The sequence below is a fragment of the Porites lutea genome, chromosome 13, assembly GCF_958299795.1.
Source record: "Porites lutea chromosome 13, jaPorLute2.1, whole genome shotgun sequence".
Classification (NCBI taxonomy): domain Eukaryota; kingdom Metazoa; phylum Cnidaria; class Anthozoa; order Scleractinia; family Poritidae; genus Porites; species Porites lutea.
In genome coordinates this window covers 7,944,059-7,967,947 of record NC_133213.1, presented here as the reverse complement: position 1 = coordinate 7,967,947, position 23,889 = coordinate 7,944,059, and the positions used below count along the sequence as shown (strand labels likewise).

Sequence of the window (23,889 nt, the reverse complement as noted above, 5' to 3'; positions counted from 1 at the left end):
TCACTTATCTGTTGAAAGTAGACTAAAAGGCTAACAAAACCGTTAACAAGAGTGCTTTGATACATACTAATTAAATCCTTCTTTCTAGCAATCGGCCGGTCCTATCTCCATGATCTTTCACACACGTTTTTAAAAAGATTGAAGCTACTAAGAGGTGAAATTGCATGTCAAAAGCGCTTCGTTTTCTACAGATAACTCCCAAACATCAAGGTTTTCCTTTTCTTTACCGTATTTTAACGATAAAAACTTCATCCCAAAATATCGAGAACGCTCTTACAGATTCCGTTTTAACTTCACGATCATCGAAGCGACTATTAGGGGAAAAAGCTCCCGTGAACGATTTTGTAAGAACAGTTCCCAGTGAGAAATGTTGCTGTAAGGAAAATAGGTAATGGCTTCATTTTGTTGCTATGACATCTCTGATGTCACTTCTACCCCGATCATGACAAATTTTCTTAATTTAATACAACTGTGGTGGCAATTTTTCCAAATGTTTGGGTTTATGGAGTCGTAGTTGGGAGGTATGACCCTGAAAAACTGTATCGAGCCACCTTCATATGCCAGTAGGGCCTATATTGTTGCATCGTATGGCCCTCGTTTCTTTTCGACTGTTTCGCAAAAATTTGGGCAAGTTGCAAGAATTTTTCGGGCAAATGGTTAACCCCCCCCCCCCCGGCAAAAAATTGCCCGTACGCCTATGAGTCAATTTAGCGTTACTGAGCCTGCTGAACCCAACTGTTCTTCCGACTAACCTGCGGAACTGCAGAGGCCCGGAAATTCTTAGTTAATACCGTTAATCGGATGACGCTATTATTGAAAAATGTCAGTTTAGATTTCCGGGAGAAGATGTTACTAAGAGAAGGAACGGCAAAGGGGAATTAGGTGAAGAGGGAACGTGAAAAATTAATTCCGGCCGTGTCGCAGATCGTTCGTGTCCTCGATCTAAAGCTTCCTAATGGGGATTGTTGTTTTGATTTGCTTTGTCAGTCCCACGTGGGACACCCATATAAGAAAGGCTATAATTGGAGGAGTCACCATCGTACCGTGAACTTTGCGCACATCACGGAAGCAGACATCGGATTGGCTAAATATAAGGAAATGAATGTGGTTCGGTTCTCAGTCGCCGCTTGTGGCAAGGAGCATTGCGTGACGACACAAAAAACGTCTGTGTAGGAGACCAACGCAAAATGCCTCGTGGAGATTATTTGGTCCTATGGTATTGCTAGAGTTCTGCAGTGAAAGGAATTGTTACAATTTGCGTATTTGTTGTAGAGGAGTTTTTGGCCCCTGTTAAGAGCACGATTTGCTACGGTAAGTACATTTACTTGTTCAAACAAAATCCTTGACTTATTTTAACTTTTTACGAATTAAGCGAAAAACATGGGCAGCCTAATAAGCTCAAATGTGGCAAACTAAAAACATTAAAGGGTATGCATACTAGTTTTTGGTACTCGAGCGAAAAAACAAAATAGGCATCATTCTATCAGGGCGGTGACGCTGGTCGTATTTGAGTTTGCAGGAATTTTTGCCGACTGGACGGAAGCGCGTTAGTATATGTAAAAAGATTCTTATTAGAAACGTGAAGTCGGTTGTTGATCGACTCCAGCGAAAACAGATCGAATAAACGATTATGAACAGTTATGGCTTTAAGTTGTACCTTTCTGAAGCTTACCGCTGAAATCCGCCTAGCTTAATTGAAGAATCTATGCTTTACGGAAATGTTTATGCGGGAGACTGAACGTCTCAGCAGTAACATAATAAATCGAGTGTGTTCTTGGTAGAACTACTTAGAAGTCAACTGAATTTCTTAAAGTTGATTATAACCGCTGTGTTGGCGTTTTGTTCGAAACACATATGGTCTTACTACGTAAAACGAAAATTTGGGTTCTTGGAAGACATTTCTATGCTAGTGGAATATATATTCATCACTCGCCATCGCTAAGCTGGTATTTACGCGAACACATAGTAGCATCTTGTACACCAGTATGCACAGTACGTCTGGATTGATAATCTTTGGTTCGTTTAAAGACGAGGGTAACTAAAAACAAAGTATATTATTCTAGCCTTACCAAGCGCGGCAAATCTAGCAATACTGAATAAAATTGAAGAATCATTCGTAGGTCGCGGGACCCTAGAAAGTCAATTGAACTTATGGACTTCACACAAGTAAAATAAAAGTGTGTGTATACTCGTACATATGCTATTCTCAAGCCACGGCTTTCTCTCAAATGCTCTAAACTCTTGTTCCAAGCTATTTTCAGAACTGGTAAAACTCGACAAATGCATTTTGAGCAGCGTCATGGAATTTTAAAGTGATATGTTTGGTTATCCTACCGAGTAACTTCAGCCATTTCGAATAATATATTCTATGGGGGCTTTTTGATCATATTCCCAAACATCTTACATGCTGTATAAAGGTGTACGAAAACGTGAGATTTTCTGCTACTTTTTTCCGTTACCATACAATTCGAAACCGAACATTTTAGGGGTCGTTTCTTGAGAATAACAGCCAGTCCTGGGGAGTGAACTGTGGAAAACCCAAATTCCAGAAATCGCAACGAAGTTCATGTAAAAAATAGAGAAAATCCCAGATGAGTGAGTCATCATCTACAAATTTTAAGTCTTTGTCGAGCCGTATAGAAATTTCTGCCCCTGAAATAAACCAAAGTGCAGTGCTTAAACGATCTTGTCCTGAAAACCTACATTGCTCACATAGAAATGGAAAAAATGGAAATAAACGATAAACGGTAGTGTATTCATAACTCAGCTGTCACTAAAAATGACAGTTTGAGTCAGTCAAATTTCTATACAGAGACAACTTCACCCTCACCCCCACCCCCAACCCCTTCTGATCGTAAATGTACCTCTTCAGCTATTTCGAGAAAGGTTGTCGGAAAAAATGTGCCGCGACAATCCAGAAAGGTAATATGGGATATGCTCAATACACTGTTCCTGACACTGTAGCTGTCGAACCAACTATTGTTTCTTTCCTTTAGCACTCGCGAACATACGTCCATGGCCTCTCCTGCCATTCTTTCAAATTTCTTTGAAAAGCAGTGAACTCAAAACCACCCAAAATGCCTTCCGGGGTTGTCGCGTGCACTTTATCCGACAACCTTTCTTGAAATAAAATACCTGTAAATCAACCGCAAAGACGCCACCGCAAGTGCATGATTAAACAGTGGCAGTTGTAATTTAGGGACGCACTCTTCGCAAAGCTTGTACGGATAATTTAATTGGGTTATCTTCCAGTTCTGCAGCGGTATGCAGTGATATTTGGTGTATAAAGCGACTGAGGAATAGTTACGGTGAGTACTCCGGGTTTAAACAAACACTTTGCATCAAACAAGCGGCGTTCATCTAAGCATTGTAAGAAGAAACCGCTTAACATTAGGGACATTATCCTCAGTTACGGGTAAAATTTCTTGGAATCTTCTATGTGTGTATGTGATTATACCGCCTTGTACTTATCTGCAAAGGTCGTGTAAAGTTAAATAGGTAATAGCATGATTTGTAGCGATATTTTGCATAAATACCAAGAGAAATTTCGAAATTGTTATACGTAATTTCACGAGCCGTTAGGCGAGTGAAATTTGAGACAATTTTGAAATATCAGTGGTGGTATTCATGCCAAACATCACGTACAAATCATGCTATTATTTGTTTATACTACTACCCACGAAAGGTGTGTAATTTTCACATGTAGGTATTTCAAATTAAGCTAAAATACCACTGCTCTAAGCCAATCAAATTGCAGAAATTTCTCATGTAGTAGTATTACAACATTTATCATTTCCTCTTGAAATCAGGTTGTATTGTGTCAAAATTGCCATTTAACATTCAGTGTTTCATTTAGAGTCCAAGTGACTTGGAAAAGAAAAGGTATTACCCTAGCGTTATCGAGTACTGAGCTAGCTAGATTCAACTCTCTGTCCCCCTTCCAAAAATTCTCGGAAGTGGCAACTGGCTATCTATTCATTGAGTAATGTCACTTTGACATTTCGGAGAAACCGTATCGCTGGAATATTTTACCTCTTCAACACAGAGGTCACAACTGTCTCTAAAAACCTTATGTGTTACTTTTATCCGTAACTGTTTACGAGGAGAATTTCTCTTACAATAGTTTCTGGCGAAACGACTTGTCTACCTCTGACAGAACGATATAATGCTAATACTGCATTCAGGAAAACATGGTCGCACTTAATATAAACACTGCACAAGGCAAAGATGTCCCCCCTACCTGTAGCGACATCATAAAGGGTAAATCAAAAGGCCCCACATCTAAATACGGTGGGACGACGGAAGACAGAAAAACGGTTCCCGAGCTTTCATAAACTGAGTCTTTTCAGGATGGGAGCTCGTGTTAACGTCGTTGAAAGAGCTGAGAAACACAAGAATGGCTGAGCCAGACCTGATAATTAGCATAATACTATAGTGTCTGACCTTTATTTCGTCTGAAACTAATTTACGGCGTTGTAGTGCAAACTATGTACCTCCCGGGGGGATACTCCTGGGAATTCTTGGTGGGGCTGTACCGCCCGGTTCTTCAAATCCTGACCCGATTTCAGGCCAAGAAATGTAATTTTCCACACCCGTTTTCAGACTAGACCTTTAAAATCCATACACGTTTTCAGACCTTGCCTTTAGGCAGAAATTATGTTATCATTACTTAGGTTAGAGCGTAAACAAAAAAATTATTCAAATGTATTTCGAATTCGCATATTTCTCTTTCTTTCTTACTCATTTGGAATTGAAACGTTAAATGCGTTCATATACTCCGTAGTTTCCTCGATAACCATACCCGTTTTCAGACCAAAACGGCGAAAAAACCCTACCCTATGGGGCGGCACAAACCTATATGGCTTCTATAAGAGAGTACCCCCCCCCCCCGGGTATGTAGCATTAACATTGGACGAAATGCAGTCAAGAAAACGAAGTATTTACTAACATCAGTACGACCAGCCTATTATGAAATTTCGAAATTTTAATCGCTGTCTTTGAATTTTATGGATAACTTGAATAACTGAAAAGACCAAAGAGTGACAGTAACCAAATTTAATGAAGAATTATTAGCACGAAAGACGAATACCTAGAAAATCCCAGTAAGTGAAAAATGGATTTGTGTATTAACTGCAGGAGACAAGAGAAGCCCGCAAACATAACATCCAGGTTGCCACTAAGAATAAATGCAATGCATAAAACGCAATCTGATCACGCGCGTTTCATTCACGTTTGTACCTTTCTATCACTTGAATCTGCTGATAACACACGTTTTGACTTTCCATCACGTGAAACTGCGCAAAGTAACAGTGTTGGAACAAGAGCCGTTTTGACTTTCGATCGGAAGACATGAAACTATAACCTTTTGTTAAGGCTCGTTAATAAGTGACATTCTGTGAAGCAACATTAAGAAGAAAGTAAGCCCAAGTTAGAGTCTACATATTGGTTACTGCGCTTTTCAAAAACACTCGAATTCTGAATTTGACGGGCAGAAGCCAACTGCGGTTTGCGTTTATCGCTGCAGTCAATCATCTTAGCGGACCTCTTAGGAAACAGTGGTAGTCTTTACACTAGAGCCTAAGTAAGCTAAGAAATGTTTCAAGACAAGTAAATTTTAATCACTTCAAGTAAAATAAACCTTTACGGACAACCGATTATTTTTTACTTCAGGGTTGCGTTCGATTGGGAAATCCGGATTTCGGAATTGCAATCGAACGCGAAATCCGATAAGGGATTTCACCTCCGAGAAATCCGTCCTCAGGGTGAGTTCCAATTAAGAAATCCAAATCCGGATTTCATGGATTTACTTTTTACCGTTCGATTGGGAAATCCGAAAAAGGATTTGCAAAATTGTTCTTGTGTACAGCGGTCTTCTTTTTGCTAATTATGCGTGCGCTTGCAAGACCGCTGTTCTTAAGGACAGTTTTTCAAATCCTTTTGCGGCTTTCCCAATCGAACGGTAAAAATGAAAATCCAAAAACAGATATCTCAGCGTTGAAATCCGCTTTTGGATTTCGCGTTCGATTGCAGATCCGAAATCCGGATTTTAAAATCTAAATCCAGATTTTCCAATCGAACGCACCCCAGGTTAACTTAAAGCTATTTTCCAACGAGATATAACTAAGATTGATTGACATGTTTCGCCTTTCTCAAAGCTCAAGAAACAGCAAGTAAGCTAAGTCGGTCATAAGGACGGTTTTCAAGTCACTTGAAACTTTCTTAAATAGTTTCAACGTTCCGACTTTAATGAGATGGAAAGTAAAGTTACTTGAGATTTTACTTAGGCCGTCACACACGAATTTCAGCTCCTAAGTCTTACTTAACAGCCTAGTGTAAAGACAACCGATATATACTGTACATTTCTTTATGTGTTACCAACAAAATTGGTACAGTACTTAGCCTAACCCAGTTAAATTGCTACACTGGGTTGGTTTCGCTTACCCCCTGCTCACTCCCTAACTGATCAAACATGTATGATGTATGTCCAATTAACCGCAATGACGCCATTTATTCAGACAGTGAGAGCTCAAGTTACCTTTGCAAAATACGTTACACGCAATTGCAGTTCGCCGTTTAATAGAAATAATAACTCGCGTCTTTAAGATTAAGGATTTTTGGGTAAGTTCTGGTAAGTCGCAGAACTCATTGAAAACAATTTTTTGAAAATTCTCTGTACCATTTTTTTTTCTCACTCAAGCAACATAATGCGAAGGTCAGGTTTCAGTGTTGTCATGCTATACTAAAAATGAGTCCCATAAGACTTAATATAACGATCTGCAGCAGTAATTTCGATAGATTTTCTAATGGTCTCGGTGAAAACAACATGCGCAACCTACACCACTGTGCGGGGATACCATTGCGTATGTCTGATAGAATGCTTACACAAACTCCCAAATTTTTCTAAATGTTTTCACTGCGTGTCTTTAAATGGTTGTTGACAGTTTCTTTCGTTATCTTTTAAGTAATTCTGAGTGTAATTTATCACCGTAGGGCAAGAAACGAAAGAAATGAGAAAGAAATGAGTTCTTTAATTGAGGTCTTGGTAAAGGAGCACTTCTGAAATGATTGGATTCCGGCTTTGAAAACTTTCCCAGTAGATTAAATATGTGTGGCAAAGGTCCTTTTGTCATCTTGTTTACATCAACAGTTATCAACGAGATCAGTTTATTTTACATTTACATTTCCTTTTTGTTCGGTTAAAGACGAAGCGAGCTTTGAAAAAAAAAATAAAAAAGCTAATGTTATAGCGTCACTGAGTCTGCTAGACCCAGCTTGTATCTTGTTGTTGATGGAAATTTTATACCATTGCTGGGTTGTGATACTTGTTTAGACTTGGAAGTGCTTGAGTTTATGAACCTTGAACTGATAACTACTCCAGAGTCAAAACAACCAGAGCAAGAAATGCCAAGTTTCTTCCAAACCAATCCTACGTTGCAGGATTATAAAGATTGTTTTAGTGATAAATCTGGCAAGCTACCTAACAAAGTACATTTGGAAGTTGATCCTTCAGTTCCTCTAGTGGCACATCCTCCCAGAAAAATTCCAATTGCACTTCTTGAACCACCACGAGAGAAGCTCACAGAGATGGAACGTACTCCTTGGGTTTCATCTATGCTAGTGATTGACAAACGAAAAGTGAAAGAAAAGATTACTCCACTCTCGAAGAATGATGTTCGAATTTGTATTGACCCAAAGCACCTAAACAAAGCTCTTAAGAGACCACACTATCCAATGGTTACTGTAGAGGAGGTTGCCAACCGATTATCGGGTGCAAAGAGTTTCATGTCCCTTGATGCTTGCAGTGGATACTGGCAGCTCCCAGTGAATGATGAAAGCTCAAAGCTCTTAACATTTAATACCCCCTAGGGTCGATATCGATTTACAAGGCTCCCTTTTAGCATCTCTTCTGCCCCTGTAATCTACCAAATAGAGATGGACAAACTCTTTGAAGGAGTTCCTGTGGAGATTATAGTTTATGATTTCCTGATACATGGTAAAGATCAAACCGATGCTGATCAGAAATTGAGAAGAGTACTGGATAGAAGCAGAGAAGTAGGATTGAAGTTCAATTCAAAGAAAGTGGGAGTTCCTGAAGTGAGCTATGTCGAACATGTGTTCTCGGCCGAAGGATTGAAACCTGACTCTGATAAAATCCGCGCGCTCAGGGAGATTCCTCCTCCTTCTGACAAAGAAGGTGTACTTCGAATACTAGGAACTGTCAATTACCTTGACAAGTTCATTGAACACAAAGCCAATCTACAAGAGCAGATTTCACAGCTTACCCAGAAAGATGTAGCATTCGTGTGGGAGAAACCACATCAAGAGGCTTTTAATAAGCTGAAGTCTGTCATCACTAGTGCACCGGTGTTAGCATACTTTGATAACAGCAAAGAAACGGTGATAAGTGTTGATGCCAGTAGCACAGGCCTTGGTGCAAAGGAAAGGCTTTTGCTCTCTCCCATGTGAGCTCCATGAATTTTATCTAACACTTTATCTCTCAATGGTCTTGGCACTACAGTTCTGTCTGATTTAAAACACTTGCCATCCTCAACACTCAGCTCTTTTCTGAAATTCCAATATTCCCGGGCAGGTTCATCAACTTTTTCTTTCTTAGAGGGCCATCCTTTCAAAACGTACTCCATAACCACTCTTGATGTCTCATCAGCACCTGAGCTGTCCTTGAATCTCTTCAGGGTGCTGCTTTCTAATCCAAGTTCCCTAACAAGGTTAACTCCAATCACATCTTCGGGTTCACTGAATGGTTCAGTTTCACTGAGAGGTGCTCTGCTAAAACAGTCTGAAATGACCCGCTGTTTTCCGGGGACATAACACGTACATAACGCACCACAAGGTCATACTTAGTGACTTTCGGCAACATCCTCTGTAGCCTGGGAGGGGCCTAATTCAGTGGTTTCCGAAAGATTGACTCCAGCGGTTTTTGTTCTGTCTCAACAATACCTCTGCGCCCGTACACATATGTGTGAAACTTTTGCGCTCCCCATACAATCGCTAACAGCCCTCTTTCAATATTTGCATACATCTTCTCTGAGGGAGTCAATGCCTTTGAACTGAAGGCAGGGGATTATGTTTTCTGGCCTTCCATGACTGCCCAAATCAAAGACAAAGTCAGTTCCTGTGCCGTGTGTAATGTGTTCCGCAACTGACAACAAAGAGAATCATTACATCCTCATGACATTCCAGGATTACCTTGGCAAGTAGTTTGGACTGACCTGTTTGAATATGGTGGCCAAACGTACCTGTTAGTTAGTGACTTCTGTTCGAAGTACTTTGAAATGGAACTGCTTCGCCAGAACAAAGACTCACTGAATCGTGTTAGGAGGGAGATGTTGTAACATTGAAACCTGTAGGGAGCCCCCTTAGAAGCCCCTGACTGACTTACATGCGTACCCCGGAAACGGGGAACCGCGTGCGTTGTGTTTTTGACTTGCCTGGGACACGAACATGTTAGAATTGTCTTTACTAGTTGATTTTAGCTTCATTGAAAGATCTTATAACACTTCGCAAGTCGATTCGATTTTCAGGTGACTAGGAAATTGTTGACCTCTAGAAGTCTATTAGGAAACTATTACTGAATGACTGAAGACTAGATTGTGACCTGAAAAAAACGTCTATTAAAATTATTATTATTATTAATTGTAATAATAATTATTTTAATTGAAATGAAATGTTTTTAATTCGAATATTTTTTAATTAAATGAATTTTTTCTGATCAAAACTAAGTGTTTTTTTTAAACGAAAGGAATTGTAAATAGTGTTTTGACGGAATAGTTTTTTTTACGTGAATTAATTGTAAATAGGATTTTAATAGTTAGCATTATTATTATTATCATTGGTATTATTAGCATCATCATTATCATTATCATTATCATTAAAATTCTCCTTGCCACTATGGCCTCATTAAAACACAAAGAACAACCACGCTCCTTTGCTTGGCACACTGAGAGGTCTATTCAGTAAAATCACTAGCCGGTAAAATATGTGACTACCTACACTTTCACTCGACAAACCCTTCGACTCGAAAGTGGGTGGGTAGGGAGGGTCTAATAAAATTACAATACAAGCTCTATTAACCTTTTTCTTCAATAGTTTATTCAAACTTTAAATGAATGGCCTCTGACACGTGTTAGGCGGTATTAATATAGCCCTACGTTAATTGCAAACTGAAATATGATATGGCCGACTAATAACCATAGGTCTACGTCAAATAAAGCATTTTAAGCGAAGCTCAAAATCAGTCCATTGTTATTATCATTACTATTATTGTTGTTGTTTTCATTGTTGTTATTATTATTTCATTGTTCATAGGTCTGTTCAAACAGCAACTCTCTTATCTACTGGGATGTGAACAGCACAGATAAGTCAGTATGCAAGTTTCGTTGGCTGCTTTCGTGTTTGTCTGCCTCACGCTCGTAAACTGCGGCAAGGCGAACTTCCACGAAATCAACGGCAGTATCAGTAAGAACCAGACCTTGACCTATGCAGACGGACCATACCTGGTTACAAGTGACTTGGTTATTTCTCAGAATGCCTCTGTTTTCATAGAGGCCGGTACCGAATTTCTGGTAGTTCCAAATATCGGAGTTCACGTTCAAGGAACATTACTCGCCAAGGGGACAAGGTCTCAAAGAATCACTTTCCGAGCAATTTCTTGTAACGAAACCAAGTTCTGTAATAGCACTAAATTATACAACCCTGGAATAAGGCTGGTGGATGGTTCATCGTACAAAAAGGGACGTTTGGAGCTGGAGTGGAATGGACAGTGGGGAGGAGTTTGCTATGAATACTACGGCAGTAGTTGGAATTTCAAAAATACTCAGGTGGCATGCAGGCAACTTGGCTTCTTGAGAGCCAAGAGATACTATTTGCAGGCTGCTAGCAGTGGCCCCGTGTGGATAAGAAATGTAAACTGTAATGGGAATGAGCAGAGCCTTTTCCAATGTAGACACCGTGGAGCTGGAAATCATTGTAGTAAGTTATTAAGATATAGAGGGGACAAAAGGCTCGCGACGCATCGATATTTGATCTGCAGAAGAAAACGGAAAAGAGTGTATTGCCGTATATATTATATATTACCAAGAGACGAGTATATTACGCTCCTAAGCGGCAGTTCAGGGACGACTAGATATAGCCATATGATTATAGTCAAAAAGGGCCCGGGTCACGTGATGTCTCATTCAGGATACTTACCAGATTTTCATTCTGATATCTAAGCTGGGTTTGGCGCATCGAGAGAAATGGTCGGACATTTACATGTACGCATATGAATAAGCTATTGTGGCGTATCCTTGGTGGGGTAACCTGCAAGTCCATATAATCTCTCATTTAGTTAATTTGATCACGTTTATATCATTTCTCCTCGCCCTTTCCCTTCGTTTCTGAGATTTTGGAGCCCGGATAGGGGAAGGGGGAGGGGAGTGGTGGCTGGGTGGGTGGTTGGGGAGGCGTTACTGTGGATTTGAAGTGACAGGGATGATCGAAGGAGTTTTTTGGGTTGTTCCGGAAATAAAGTATAAAACCAAACTTGTTTTGCGACTGTTTCTGCTTCCAGGAAATTTTTTATGGCTCCGAAATTTGGCATGGTTTCTTTGGGGGGTTAAATTCTGGTCCAGGGATTTTTTTGTTTTGTTTTTTTGTTTGAAGCTCTAAGGGTTTTTTTGGGTTTTGATCCAGTGCCCCCATTCGATCATCCCTGTCACTTGAAGTCCGGATTACACCCCTGGGTTTTGGAACTTTCCAGGCTTAAGAAACGTGCCTTTTGACTCCTTTTCATTGAAATGACTGCAAATTTCGTTTGGTTGGATTTCAAAAACTGGATAAGATATATGCACCCGTTTTCAAAAAAGGTTTTTATATGGGGAGATCCATAGATAGATATTTACGTTTGTTTTCTTGCACGTGCGCCAGTGTGCATTTTCACTCGTTGGTGTCCATGGGCCCCCCTAATTCTCTCTAAGTTTGTTTTTGTTGCGGATGGTGAAATCACCAAATGACCTAATACAAAAATATTCAAAGGACACTCAACAATTTCGACCCTCAACACTAGACCTAACCAGCCGTGGTCTAAGCAACATCTAGAAATACCCTGAAGAATACACAATACATGAAGTTAAAGGTGTCTTTTCAAGGATTAAAGATTTAAACTGGTATGATAAAATATACCAGCCACCTGAGTTTATTTTTAATTAATCCAGATTTACTGAGTGTTTGTGGCAGATGGACATAGCAATTCTATGTCGCTCCTGTATTTAAAAATGGAATGCAGCTAGTTAAGTAGAGTACTAGACAATTTCCCTCTCACAACTTTGCTAACTTTTGCGAGAAATTTCATTAACATTTACAACCAATACCCTGGCTCATCTTCCAATCTCTAGGAAATAGCAAAATTGACAGTTTGCTTTTGTCTAGAGTGACCCATCCAATGTACAGATCAGAAATTGCATCAAGACAAAACGGATACTAGACAACGTGATGGACTTGACTGCGATTTTTTTCTCCTCTCTAGATCGTTACAAAGACATTGTAATTGAGTGTGACACGTTAATACCTTACCTAAAAGAGAGGGTTTATTGGAAAGGCATTTATTTTTCAATGTCAAACTCCACAAGAGAACAAAAGCAAAGAAGTTCATTCCTGGAAAACGTCGACATAATCAACGCCTTCGATGGCGTTAAGGCACTAAACGAGGCTCCGGTTTTGTTAAATGTCACTGTTAGAGACGGTATAACTGGAATTTTGGCAAAAGAATTGAGTCACCCGCTGAAAGTAGTGGATTCAAAGTTTTTGAGATGTGAGTCTGTGGGTATAAGTGTCACAAGCAGAGGAGCACCCGTTGTGGTCCAAAATGTAACTGTTCAAAATACAAGTTATGGGAACGGATTTGTGTACGAGTGGATACCAACAGATGCTGTGGATCTATGTCGCGTCGATCCAGAAACCGTCTCATTCCCCTTGGTTTTAAACGCATCTGGTGATACTTTACCAAATAACTGCAGCAAGGTAAGAGTAGGATATAAGGGATACGTTTCTATGGAAACCGTGATGTTACTCAGGTGGAATGAGAATGAGAATGTTGACAATTGTTGGAAGCTAGAAGCTTCTCGGGTCAAACAATAACAACATTCCACGAAGGTACCTAATTAAGAGCCACTTTCTGCGGGGACCGAGTGAGAGGTAGCACATGATGGAAAAAATGCCTATCCTCATGTTTCTTCAGAGATAGCTTATGGTGAGTCAATATATGTGTTGTAATTCTTTTTGTTGAAATATTTTTTTCTTTTCCAGAAATTTCTCAAAAACTGTAACGAGTGGCCACCGCCATAAAACATTTTGGGCTTTTATTCACTGCTAAGAAAAAGTCCGCTAAACTTTGAGGAAATCACGCCTAAAATTGTCAACAAACGAAAGTAATCATCAATTTACGCTCTTTGTTATCAAAGCCAAAATTTCACACAAATCTAAGCTTTTAGCACTATTTTAGATCTAAAAGACAGTACAGTAGACTTACCTTGTAGAGCCAGCAGTCAAAAATTGTTTTTCTGCCTATTTTCGTTTCAAATTGCCTTCTCCATAGCGTAACTTGATTACTTTCGTTTGTTGACACATGAACGCGTGATTTCCTCAAAGTTTATCATTTTTTTCCATCATGTGCCGCGATTTTTCGATTTCACGCGGTCTCCAGAAAAATTCGCTCTTAAGAGGAGAGGGCCTAAAATCTGCATTCAAGCCAAGTGGCTCATTAGGCCTGAGCTTAACCTGGTGTCTGTAGCATGAGGCGACTAGTAACATTTTTATCACCTTTTTTAAGGAACACCAGTCCATAGCAGGGCTGCCGTCACATAAAATTCGCCGGTGTCAATTTATTCACCTGGTTGAAGTAAGGCACTGTGGGGGGTAATGTGCTTTGCCCTGGGACACAACACAATCACACTAGCTCTAACTACTGCGCTAATAGGTAACAGAGAAAAAAAATACAAACTATGCTTCGCCGACACAAGTTGAGTAAAGTTGAAAAAGAGGGAGAACGAACTAGTATATAAAAAAATGTAGATGAATGTCGATGCGATGTTGGGACACCGTTTTAACAAGTTGACACAACATGTGGTGCGAAGGGCAGTCAGATGTTTGTATCATCGAATTTTATAATTTACCAAATTTTTTCAAAAGATAAATCCTTAACAGATTCTATTCAAGCGTTTTTTTTCTGTCGTTATAGACCTTTCGAGCAACAGCTGGCAAAGCCCTCTGCATACATTTTCGTGTAATTGCGGGAAGTGCTTTCGAACTCAATGTTACCGACGGAAGTACCTGGAGTAAAGACCTACTCAGCAGGATCACCAGTGATTACAATGGTAAAACGATAAAAACTGGCTCCTCGTCTGTTTTGGAACTGCATTACTCATCTAAAGGGAGTGTTGACAATCCTGCTTCCTTGGAGATCATTATCATGGATGATTATGGTAGGGTTTTGTATCTGTTAACTACGGGGGTGAAGATGTAATAGCGGTACGTAATCTTACTGGACTGACTTACAGGGGCATCCAACGGGAAATTTTGAGAAAAAGACCTAACAACAAGAAGAAAGCATAAATAAAGCTTTGTGATGCCATTTAAGCATTTTGGGAGATTGCTGGGATGAATTTATCTGTTCCCCTTTCCCAGCAAGACTGATGGAAGAGTTCCAAGCCAGCAAGGGTCATCTACAAGACCTACAACCGGCTGCAATCTTACTTACTGGAAAGTTTTCCAGCAGGCGTATGTCCAGACATTACTGCCCAGTCTGGGTGTGGTCATAGGGCAAACTTCATCCCTTACATAAAATCAAATTCCCTCAGAGACCATGAATTGTCTATTTCCCAGTAACACTTTACATATTACTCGTTCCAAATCTCCCAGCCAGCAAATTAAAATTTACCTGAAGAACAGATATTTTGAGGAGCATATCCACTGGGTGCCTCTGGACGTACAAAGGAAAAAAATCTTCGTTTCACCTTTTTTGATTTATTTTTCTTAGCTTTTTCGGTGTTGTTGATTATATTATATGGTCTGCAATGCTTCACAAGCTTCATGTTGTTGAAGGGTAGGGACGCCAAAAAGCTGTAAACACTCACATTTAGTTTTTAGAGCTAAGAATTTTACTTTAGCGAAAGTTTATTTTTAGATTAGTGAATTGTAAAATGAAAGAATTCGCAGTCACCTGACACCACTTGCTCCGTTAGCTCAATATGAAGCGTCGGTTTTCTGAGCGGAAGGTCATGAACTCTAACCCTGACCGGACAAACGCTCAGGGTCTTAAAAATCTAAAGACAATGTGATTCCTTTGTACTGGCAGCTTTAAATGAATAGAGGTTCTAGTCTTCTCAAATAAGGAGTGAAAAAACAGTTTTAATTTTTAAAAAGGAAAACAATCAGCCACTTCGAATTTCGAAGCAGCCATCTTGATCTCTGAGCCCTCATTTAGCCAGTTAAACCTTTTTTTTTTGTATTTTTTTGCTCTCTGCGACCAGGAGTGGTTGGGGAAGCCCATCTCTATAACTTTACAGCCACCAAAATTACACAGGGTAAAGGACTCATTATTTCCAACATTTAGGCATAACTTGACTGAGAGAATAACACATCTCGTTCTGGCAGTGTATATGGTGCGCAGTACTTTTTTGAACCAATTATAAAATAATTCGGGTTTGATCCTACTTTTTGTAGACACTAATAGATTTTATTTTGCCCCGTTGATGACCTAAAAAGACGGAAACAACTTTAAATTTACTAGTGGTCAACTCGCTTAGAGATCGTAAGCCCCTTTTTGTCCCTACCGCGTTTCGGCTACTGCGTTTTGACGGCGTTATCTGTGATACACAACTATAACACGGCAAAACTAAATATTGTTTTGATACGTTCTTTGTGTTAAAGAATCTTCTATTTCCATTTTAGCTCTACCTGTATCATTGTTAATATCAGGGAGCAGCTTTGTGAAAAACTCCAACGACGGAATTTTAATTAAGAAAATGATCGGCCACTCCAAAATTTCCAACACCATGGTGACGCAGAATAACCACTATGGACTTCACATAATAGAGGCACGAGGCAGAGTAAATGTCCTATCGTCTTTATTCCGGGGAAACAATAAACATGGTATATACGTGGAAACTATTTCAGGATTGATTGCACTTGAAAAAGTAAACTCCTCTAAAAACCACCAATCGGGTATGTCAATTGGCGTTGGAAGCATATTGCTATCAGTATCAGACAGCAACTTTGATAACAACGATCATAGTGGGATACGCATCACAAACCAGCTTCACTCTACCATTAATATATCTGACGGTCAATTTAAAGGGAATGCCGGTAATCATCGTAATTACGGACTTTATCTGGTGGACTTCAAGGAAGATTGCAATGTTCAATTATCAAACCTAAACATAGTTGGGAACACGGGATCAAACGGAGCTTTTTTCGAACGGTTAAGTCTTGCCAATTTAATAATAACTTCCTCTAAGTTTGATGAGAACGGTTGGCATGGACTATCAATTGCTGGTGTTTCGTGTCATAAAGGTACCTTTCGAAACATTTCTACGTCTCGGAATGCTAAGAGTGGCATCTATGTGTCTGGCGGAAATTTTAACGTATCATTAATATCTTGGACTTCAGTTTCAAACAGCCGTAACGGATTTTACTTAGAAAAACAAGCAGGAAAGGTTAACGTAAGTGGCTGTCTTGTCAATGATAACACACTAGATGGTTTAGTATTTTTCGACGGTGGGTATGTTCGGCTTTACGCTGTACTCATTCAAAAGTGTACGCTTTCAAATAACCGATACGGTGTACTTTTTAGGCTTCGCCGTTATACAGGCCTCGTGAACTACCGGGTTATTGTGGTGGACTCTACAATTGCCAACAACACTCAGGGGGGATGTGAATTTTTCTCTGGAAGTTGCAGTAACCCTCATCGCAACAGGTACCTTAAACTTTCGTTTGCAAGAAATAAAGTAATGGGAAATAAAAAATACGGCCTGCTCTTTTACGGTCCCGAACAATCCGAGGTGGAAGCAACTGTACAAAATAACACAATGAAGGAAAATACGGGATATGCCTTAAGCCTGGAGTACACAAAGTACTGTAGTGCCTCTCCACTCTTTCCAGTGCTAGTGAATGTTCAAGGAAACATTTTTACCAAGAATAAAGGAGAATATATTGTCTTCGTCAATTTCAAATCCATGACATCGAAACACCAAATGATCATCTCACAAAACAGCTTTTTTGAAAACCAGAATGTCCGCAAGTTTTCAACAAACTATGCCCGTGTCAAGACCCAGACTGTCCTAGCTATTAATAAAGGGAACGTAACAGTGAAGCGCAATGCATTTGATAATCCTATGTTTCCCCATGAGATAGCAACCCTATATATTGAACACAAGATAATGTATCAAGCTATAGAAAACTGGTGGGGCTCAAACGATGAATGCAAAGTAAAGGAAAGGATTTTTGACTACGAAGATCGAGTCGAGCTGGCCCGAATTCAATACTATCCATTTTTAATCTATCACAATTCCAGTAGTGTCATTATCCATAATACTACAAGGGCATTGTGCTTTCTACAGGGAACGAAAGTGGGTGGCATATTGAACGAGTCAATTACGATACCTAGAAACAGTGGTGCTTATCAAGTGACTGGCGATGTCACAGTTTTTTCCGATGGCACTCTAACAATCGAAGAGAATGTCACTTTGGAATTTGACTTGAAGGCAGTGTTTCTAATTTATGGAGAGATCATTATCAAAGGTACCAGCACGAATAGGGTAAGGTTTATCCCAAAGAAACCCTCTGAAAAGGCAGTAAGGCTGGCGGATGGTCCAGGTCCATGGAAAGGAAGACTTGAAATATGGTTTAATAATACGTGGATGCCGATATGCCTGAGGTGGTACCGGCACGAATATAGCATTGTATGTAGACAATTGGGATACGAGGAAGATGAATACTCAAAACGCTATCCGAGTGGCAAAGAAACTGTCTTTCTGCATAATTTCCGATGTGATACAAACGAAAATGACAATGTTGCAAACTGTGGTCGGGAAAACTGGATTTCTCGACCTCATTGCTCCGATTATGTGGCATATATTGCTTGCAAAACTCCCTACTGGACTGGAGTTCACCTAGCAATCGCCTCAAAGAAAAGCGTCATCACCAACCTCGATATTAGCTACGCAGGCTTCGATTACAGAAATGACTTAAGGATTCCTGGCATCGCCTTAAGGATTGATCTTAGTCACAACATAAGCGGCGTTGTTGTAGATAATTCCGCCTTTATCGGCGTCCAAATAATGTACCCAAATCCCTTTAAAACCTCTTACGACTTGCACAATGTCACCATATTAAACACCGAATCGGATGGAATACGCTTAGAGTCCCCACTGGTCAAGATCATGAACACTGATGTTATGAACACGAAGGGTCGTGGATTTTTGTCTGATTTTAATTGGAAGCCCCTTAACATTCACGTGTTGAATATGGCCGAAGCCAAAGTAAAAAGGTATTTACAACTGTGCACCGATAGACATATCTTTCTAGACAGTGCCAGCCCAGTATACTACTTAAGCGTAAAAATTGATTATAGCAAAGGCTGCGAGACCATTATCACAGTTCCACAGAAATACTACATCGGAATGCAACTCATCTACCAAAACCTACCCTATTACGTGTTATTCCACGTTTACAGCGGCAAGAACAAGACATCAGAAACTGTATGGGATATCCATTCGTTAACATGGCCAAGCCGTCCAGTGTGGAGGTCAAACACTAGCACAGTTCTTCTCGAAAGTTACTCCCTGTATTACCCTGACCATCGTAGTTACACGGTGCATTTAATGGTATATCTCATTAAAGGTAAGCCTCATTAAAATTAATGGGGTAAATGTTAAAAAGCATTTTAACACAAACTAAGCTTCCCCTCCACTCAATATATATTAAGTGCCACTTATTAACCGATAGTGAGGCCATAACACCGAAATCTCAGACCCGGAGGCCTTGATGTCAAGGTCAAGATCTGAGATCTCCTTGGGGTGAATTCACTCCTAGTGGTATATAACGAGTTTCAATTTCATAAATTATAAGATATATATATCTCTGAAATGCCAACCTCAATGAACATGAGTGTTTAATTTGTACTACAGCAGACAGTACTGTTTCGGCCTTCTGGGATTCATCAGTGCAGTGCTGATGCCAGGATGGAGGTTATGAAGCTAAAAAGCCACTCCAAATGATACCACAATTGTGTTATCATCTAAGCCATGTCAGAGTGCTCTAACTAGTAAACTAGTGAGCATGCGCAATGCTATGGCCCTAACTCATCCTAAGAGTGCTCCATTTCAAAATGAAAGCAAAGCTTTATATGCGAAAGAGCAATATCTAACTGCAGACAACACTGTTTCGGCCCTCTGACCCTATATATATTTATTATATATCTTGTAGATAATTTTTTATCTCAGTTGATTTTTATTTTTCCATTGTTTTGGGTATGGTAATGTATGCTAATGAATTTAAAACAAAGGAAAAATAAAAATTGACTGAAATTAAAAAAATAACTGCAACATATACATACTGAGATGTACCAACTGAAAAGGCGCGAAATGAATTTGGTTCTGGTCTAATAAGAACCCGAGAGCCAATCAAATGGCGCGTATCGCTTTTTCCACGCGTGAGGAAAAATGATACGTCCAATCAGGTGCCACGTATCATGTATTTTGACGTGTGAGCCGTAACAAGGTGATTTTTATTCAGCTAGCAGCATTTCTCATATTTAAAGTAAACTTTCGCAAGTGTTGATACTTCAAAACATGAGCGAGAGGAGGTTTGTTCATCAAGATACTTGGAGTTTCCTCTGCCGAATCATTGTTGAATACTGTTTGGCTGAAAAACACCATTCATTTTGAAATGCGTGGTTGTCAAGAGCATTGGAATTTGTGCTGGGAAGATGTAAAGCTTTGTAAGGACGCACAAGGTAACGAATATCTAGTGTACAATAAAAGAAAGACAAAAACAACGTCTGGAGTAGACGCTTCAAACTTTCGTCTAAAAGTTTCTGAAAAAAGGTTAAAGAGAGGAGTCCAACTCAGATTAAAATTCAGAAATAATATTTCGACATTCTTTGCTTGTTGTAATGTTAAATTTATGTCAAAAATTTAAGCTTATGTTTTAATCCTTGCACGAGTTTCTCACTTGGAGTCGTGTAACAGAGTTTTGTCTTGGTTTGTCATGTCAGACGATAGGCAAGAATTTAAATCTCAGTATGTATATAATAAACGCAATACCACATGGAAACTGCTTTGTACGGCATTTACGCTCTCGTTGTTTTTGTATCAGAAATATCACTCGCTCGGCGCTGCGCTCACTCTTGATTTCTGATACGTCAGCAACTCGTGCTTAAATTCCGTACGTCCTCACTTTTCATGAAGTATTCAATATATATTACATTTTTTGCTTTAATATAATATAAATACTATTTTGCCAAATTATGAACCACAGGTACCCCAAGCTCACGAGCAAGAACCTTTCTTGCATAACAGAAATATTATAAGGGTATGGAGATTCCAGCGATTGTTATTTAGGGGTTAAAAACAGCATTAAAGATACATCAAAATTCCTTGCCTTGTCGTCTTGACTGAATTTATGGTGTTTTCGTAGCCGTTCTTGGCCGTTTCATGGCGATTCCAGCGAGGTTTAGTTCTGCCGTTGTTGGTTGGTTGGAATCTCCATACAAATCCTTGTAATATTCATGATATGCAACAACGATTCTCACTCACTTTACACCATGTACTGGTTTGCCCCATGCAAGGGAATCCGGATTCCGGAATCCGGGAAATTTTGCTTGTGGAATCCGGAATCAGAGAAAATTTTGCCTTTGAATTTCGTTTTTGGAATCCGGATTACAGCTCAAGGAATTCGCAATCCCACTAATGATTAGAATCCAGAAACCATGTTCTACTCACAAATACAGGAATCAAGTACCTGGAATCCGGAATCCACAGCGTGGAATCCAGAATCCAAGACTGTCCTGGATTCCCTTACATGGGGCGATACTGGTCTTAGTGTGGCTTTGGTTTTGTTTCATTAAGGAAACAACAGAGAAGCATTGCCAGCACCAAACCTAGACATTTTAAACAGTACAAACCTGAACATTTTAAACTGTAACTTTTTAAACAACGCTCTTGGGGGAATTTTCTTGAGCAATGGACGTGACATCTTAGGAAACGTCAATATCCAAGACTCTGTGATTCGTAATTCGCAAAGGAGTGGACTTCAGACTACATTTGCAAGTGTCAAAAGACTGAGTCTCATAAACTGCTCGTTTATAAGAAATATCAATGGAATCCAACTTTCTACATTTTCTGGTATGGTGAACATTGAAAACACCACTGTGTCAAATTCGTCTAACAATGCACTGTATGCCCCATCTCGAGGAAAGAAGACGGTTTATTTAAGGAACAGTCGCATTACCTACAACAAAGGATATTCAGTTTATGTTTATGGAAACAGGCCGCAGCTTAGCTTTTATGCGATTAACAGCTTTTTTGAACAGAACCAAGACACGACCATTTATTTTGAAACCTGGTCGGCTGACGTTGAAGATGTTTACTTTAGAAACTGTACATTTCTATTAAACCAAGGACCCGCGATAAACATTAAGCATTCATCTGATATAAGTCATTGGGAATTTGTTGAAAACAAGTTCATGGAGAACGGTCAACCTTCAGTTATCAAGAAAACTCAATATAATCATCCAGATGATACACCTGAAATATACTTTAGTAGAAATGCATTTTTATACAACCACTGTGAAGACAAAGGCGTTATTGATGTTACGGGAGGAACAAAAGTATTAATAGTTGATGGAAATGTTTTCGAGGGAAACTACGGGAGATCAATTTTTCTTGAAGAGACATCATACTCGCCTTTGACGGCAAAAAATAACATCTTTTACAGCAATAAATGCTCCGAAAAAGGCGTTTTGGAAGTACGAGCGATGCATAGAGAAATCACGATAGATAACAACGTATTTGAATCAAACGAAGGCTTATTCATGGTTCTTCTTAACAGTGCCTTTCCGATAGAGTTGCAAATGGCGAACAAACACGCGAATTTTGGGAACAATACCTTTGTTAATAACACGAACGTGCCATCGAATAGCCTTGCATGTGAACTTAGTATCTCAGGACTAATTGATCACATAAACTTTTCTATACACCATAATAAATTCAACAGCTTAAGGTTTACGAAGGAGCTGTGTGTGTTCACCTTTGCTTCATCTTACTCAAGCAGGCTGGACATTTCTCTAAATTTCTGGGGCCACAATGACAGAAGTGGAATTCGGAAAAGAATCTTTGACGCAGAAAGCGATTACGAGTATGCCTGGGGTATGATCTCCCCATTCCTGAGCGATTCAGGAAACATTCTGCACGAAAAAAAACAAAGTGGTAACTTTGGTAAGGATAATAGCCTTTTAGGTGGACGACTGACATCCACCTTGCGGCTTGGTATTAGTCATAGCCCTTACAAGATTCTCTCTGATCTTACTGTCTTGCCACAGATTTCTCTAGTAATAGATCCGGGTGTAGAGATGCAGTTTCATTCTGGCGTCGGCATGCTGGTTCTTGGTTCTCTTCTCGTGAATGGGAATGAAAGTCACCCTGTTTCATTTTCTCTTTTGGAAAAAGATCAAAGTAAAATGTCAATACCCGTTCGCCTTTTTGGAGGTACTTTCCCTTGGCATGGAAAGGTGGAATTATTACATGACGGTAATTGGATTCCACTGTGCTCAAACGTATCAGCTTTGCGGGAAGAAATGAATAACGCCAAGGTTATATGCAAACAGCTGGGCTATAAGAAGCCCTTGAACATCAGTCGAAGACTTCAAGGATCTATGGATGTAATGCCGTTTAGCATAATGTCTAGTTGCCATGAAAATGAATCCGACATCAGCCAATGTTCCCTGACATTTCAAAATCGCAGCTACGATAATTGTACACATGCAATGGTTCTCACCTGTTCTGGGGGTTTACCGTGGGGAAATATTCGATTTGTGCGCGACGAAACAAGCCCATTCGACGCAGCTATATCGCAGTTACAGCACATGAAGATCAAGCATTGTGGTATGAAACATGGGAAAGACGTCGCCGCGTTGGAAATCTTTCAGTACGTTCCAAAAGTCCATTCCGTACAAGTGTTAAACTGCTCAGCGGGTGGTTCCAAGTTGTGGTTTCCCGAAAAAGAAATGTTATTCGCAAACACCTCTTTCATTAATACAGGGGGAGTGGGAGCTGCAATCCTGACAACGAAAAAGAACGTTACTTTGCAGAGAGTCAGGATTATAAACAACAAGAATGGAGTGTTCTTTGGTAACCCGAATGGACAGTGGATGGACGGACTACTGAACGGACAAGTCATGCTGTGCGCTTCAGAACAAGTTGTAGATCTTCGAGATGGCGATGTCTTTCTGTACTTTAGACAACCCTTCATTACCATTTATAACCCCACTGTCACGTGCAAGAAATTAATTCGAACAGGAAACAATTATGGATTCGCTCTTAGGCTGATAGTAGTGAAGAACGTAGATTACATCACAATACAAGACCCTCATAGAAATACGATCATAAAGTATTCCTCAAGAAGTCAAATTTCATTGTCAAAACGAAGGCTTATTCCCTGGAGCAGTATCACAATCTTTTTCAAAGGATGGTTCAGCACCAGCGAAGTCCTTTTACATCTCGAGCGGGCAGAGGACAACGGTTTGTATTATTCCGATTGTCTATCGTCAGGATTTTGCCATTTTCTTGAGCAACTTTAGAAATATTTATCACAAAATAGTAAATACTTGAATCCTTA

General features: G+C 39.7%; 1 protein-coding gene across 1 annotated transcript in view; it reads left to right on the top strand.

Moving 5' to 3' along the window:
* Positions 1-903: 903 nt before the first annotated feature.
* Positions 904-23,889, top strand: part of LOC140923147 (uncharacterized) — a 97,450-nt gene continuing 74,464 nt past the window's right edge. Inside the window, exons 1-6 of the mRNA XM_073373221.1 lie at positions 904-1,311; positions 10,327-10,989; positions 12,524-13,017; positions 14,234-14,477; positions 15,946-18,894; positions 21,123-23,792. Coding sequence (XP_073229322.1) covers positions 10,386-10,989; positions 12,524-13,017; positions 14,234-14,477; positions 15,946-18,894; positions 21,123-23,792 — 6,961 coding nt within the window. The 5' untranslated portion in view covers positions 904-1,311; positions 10,327-10,385. The remainder of the gene's footprint in view (positions 1,312-10,326; positions 10,990-12,523; positions 13,018-14,233; positions 14,478-15,945; positions 18,895-21,122; positions 23,793-23,889) is intronic.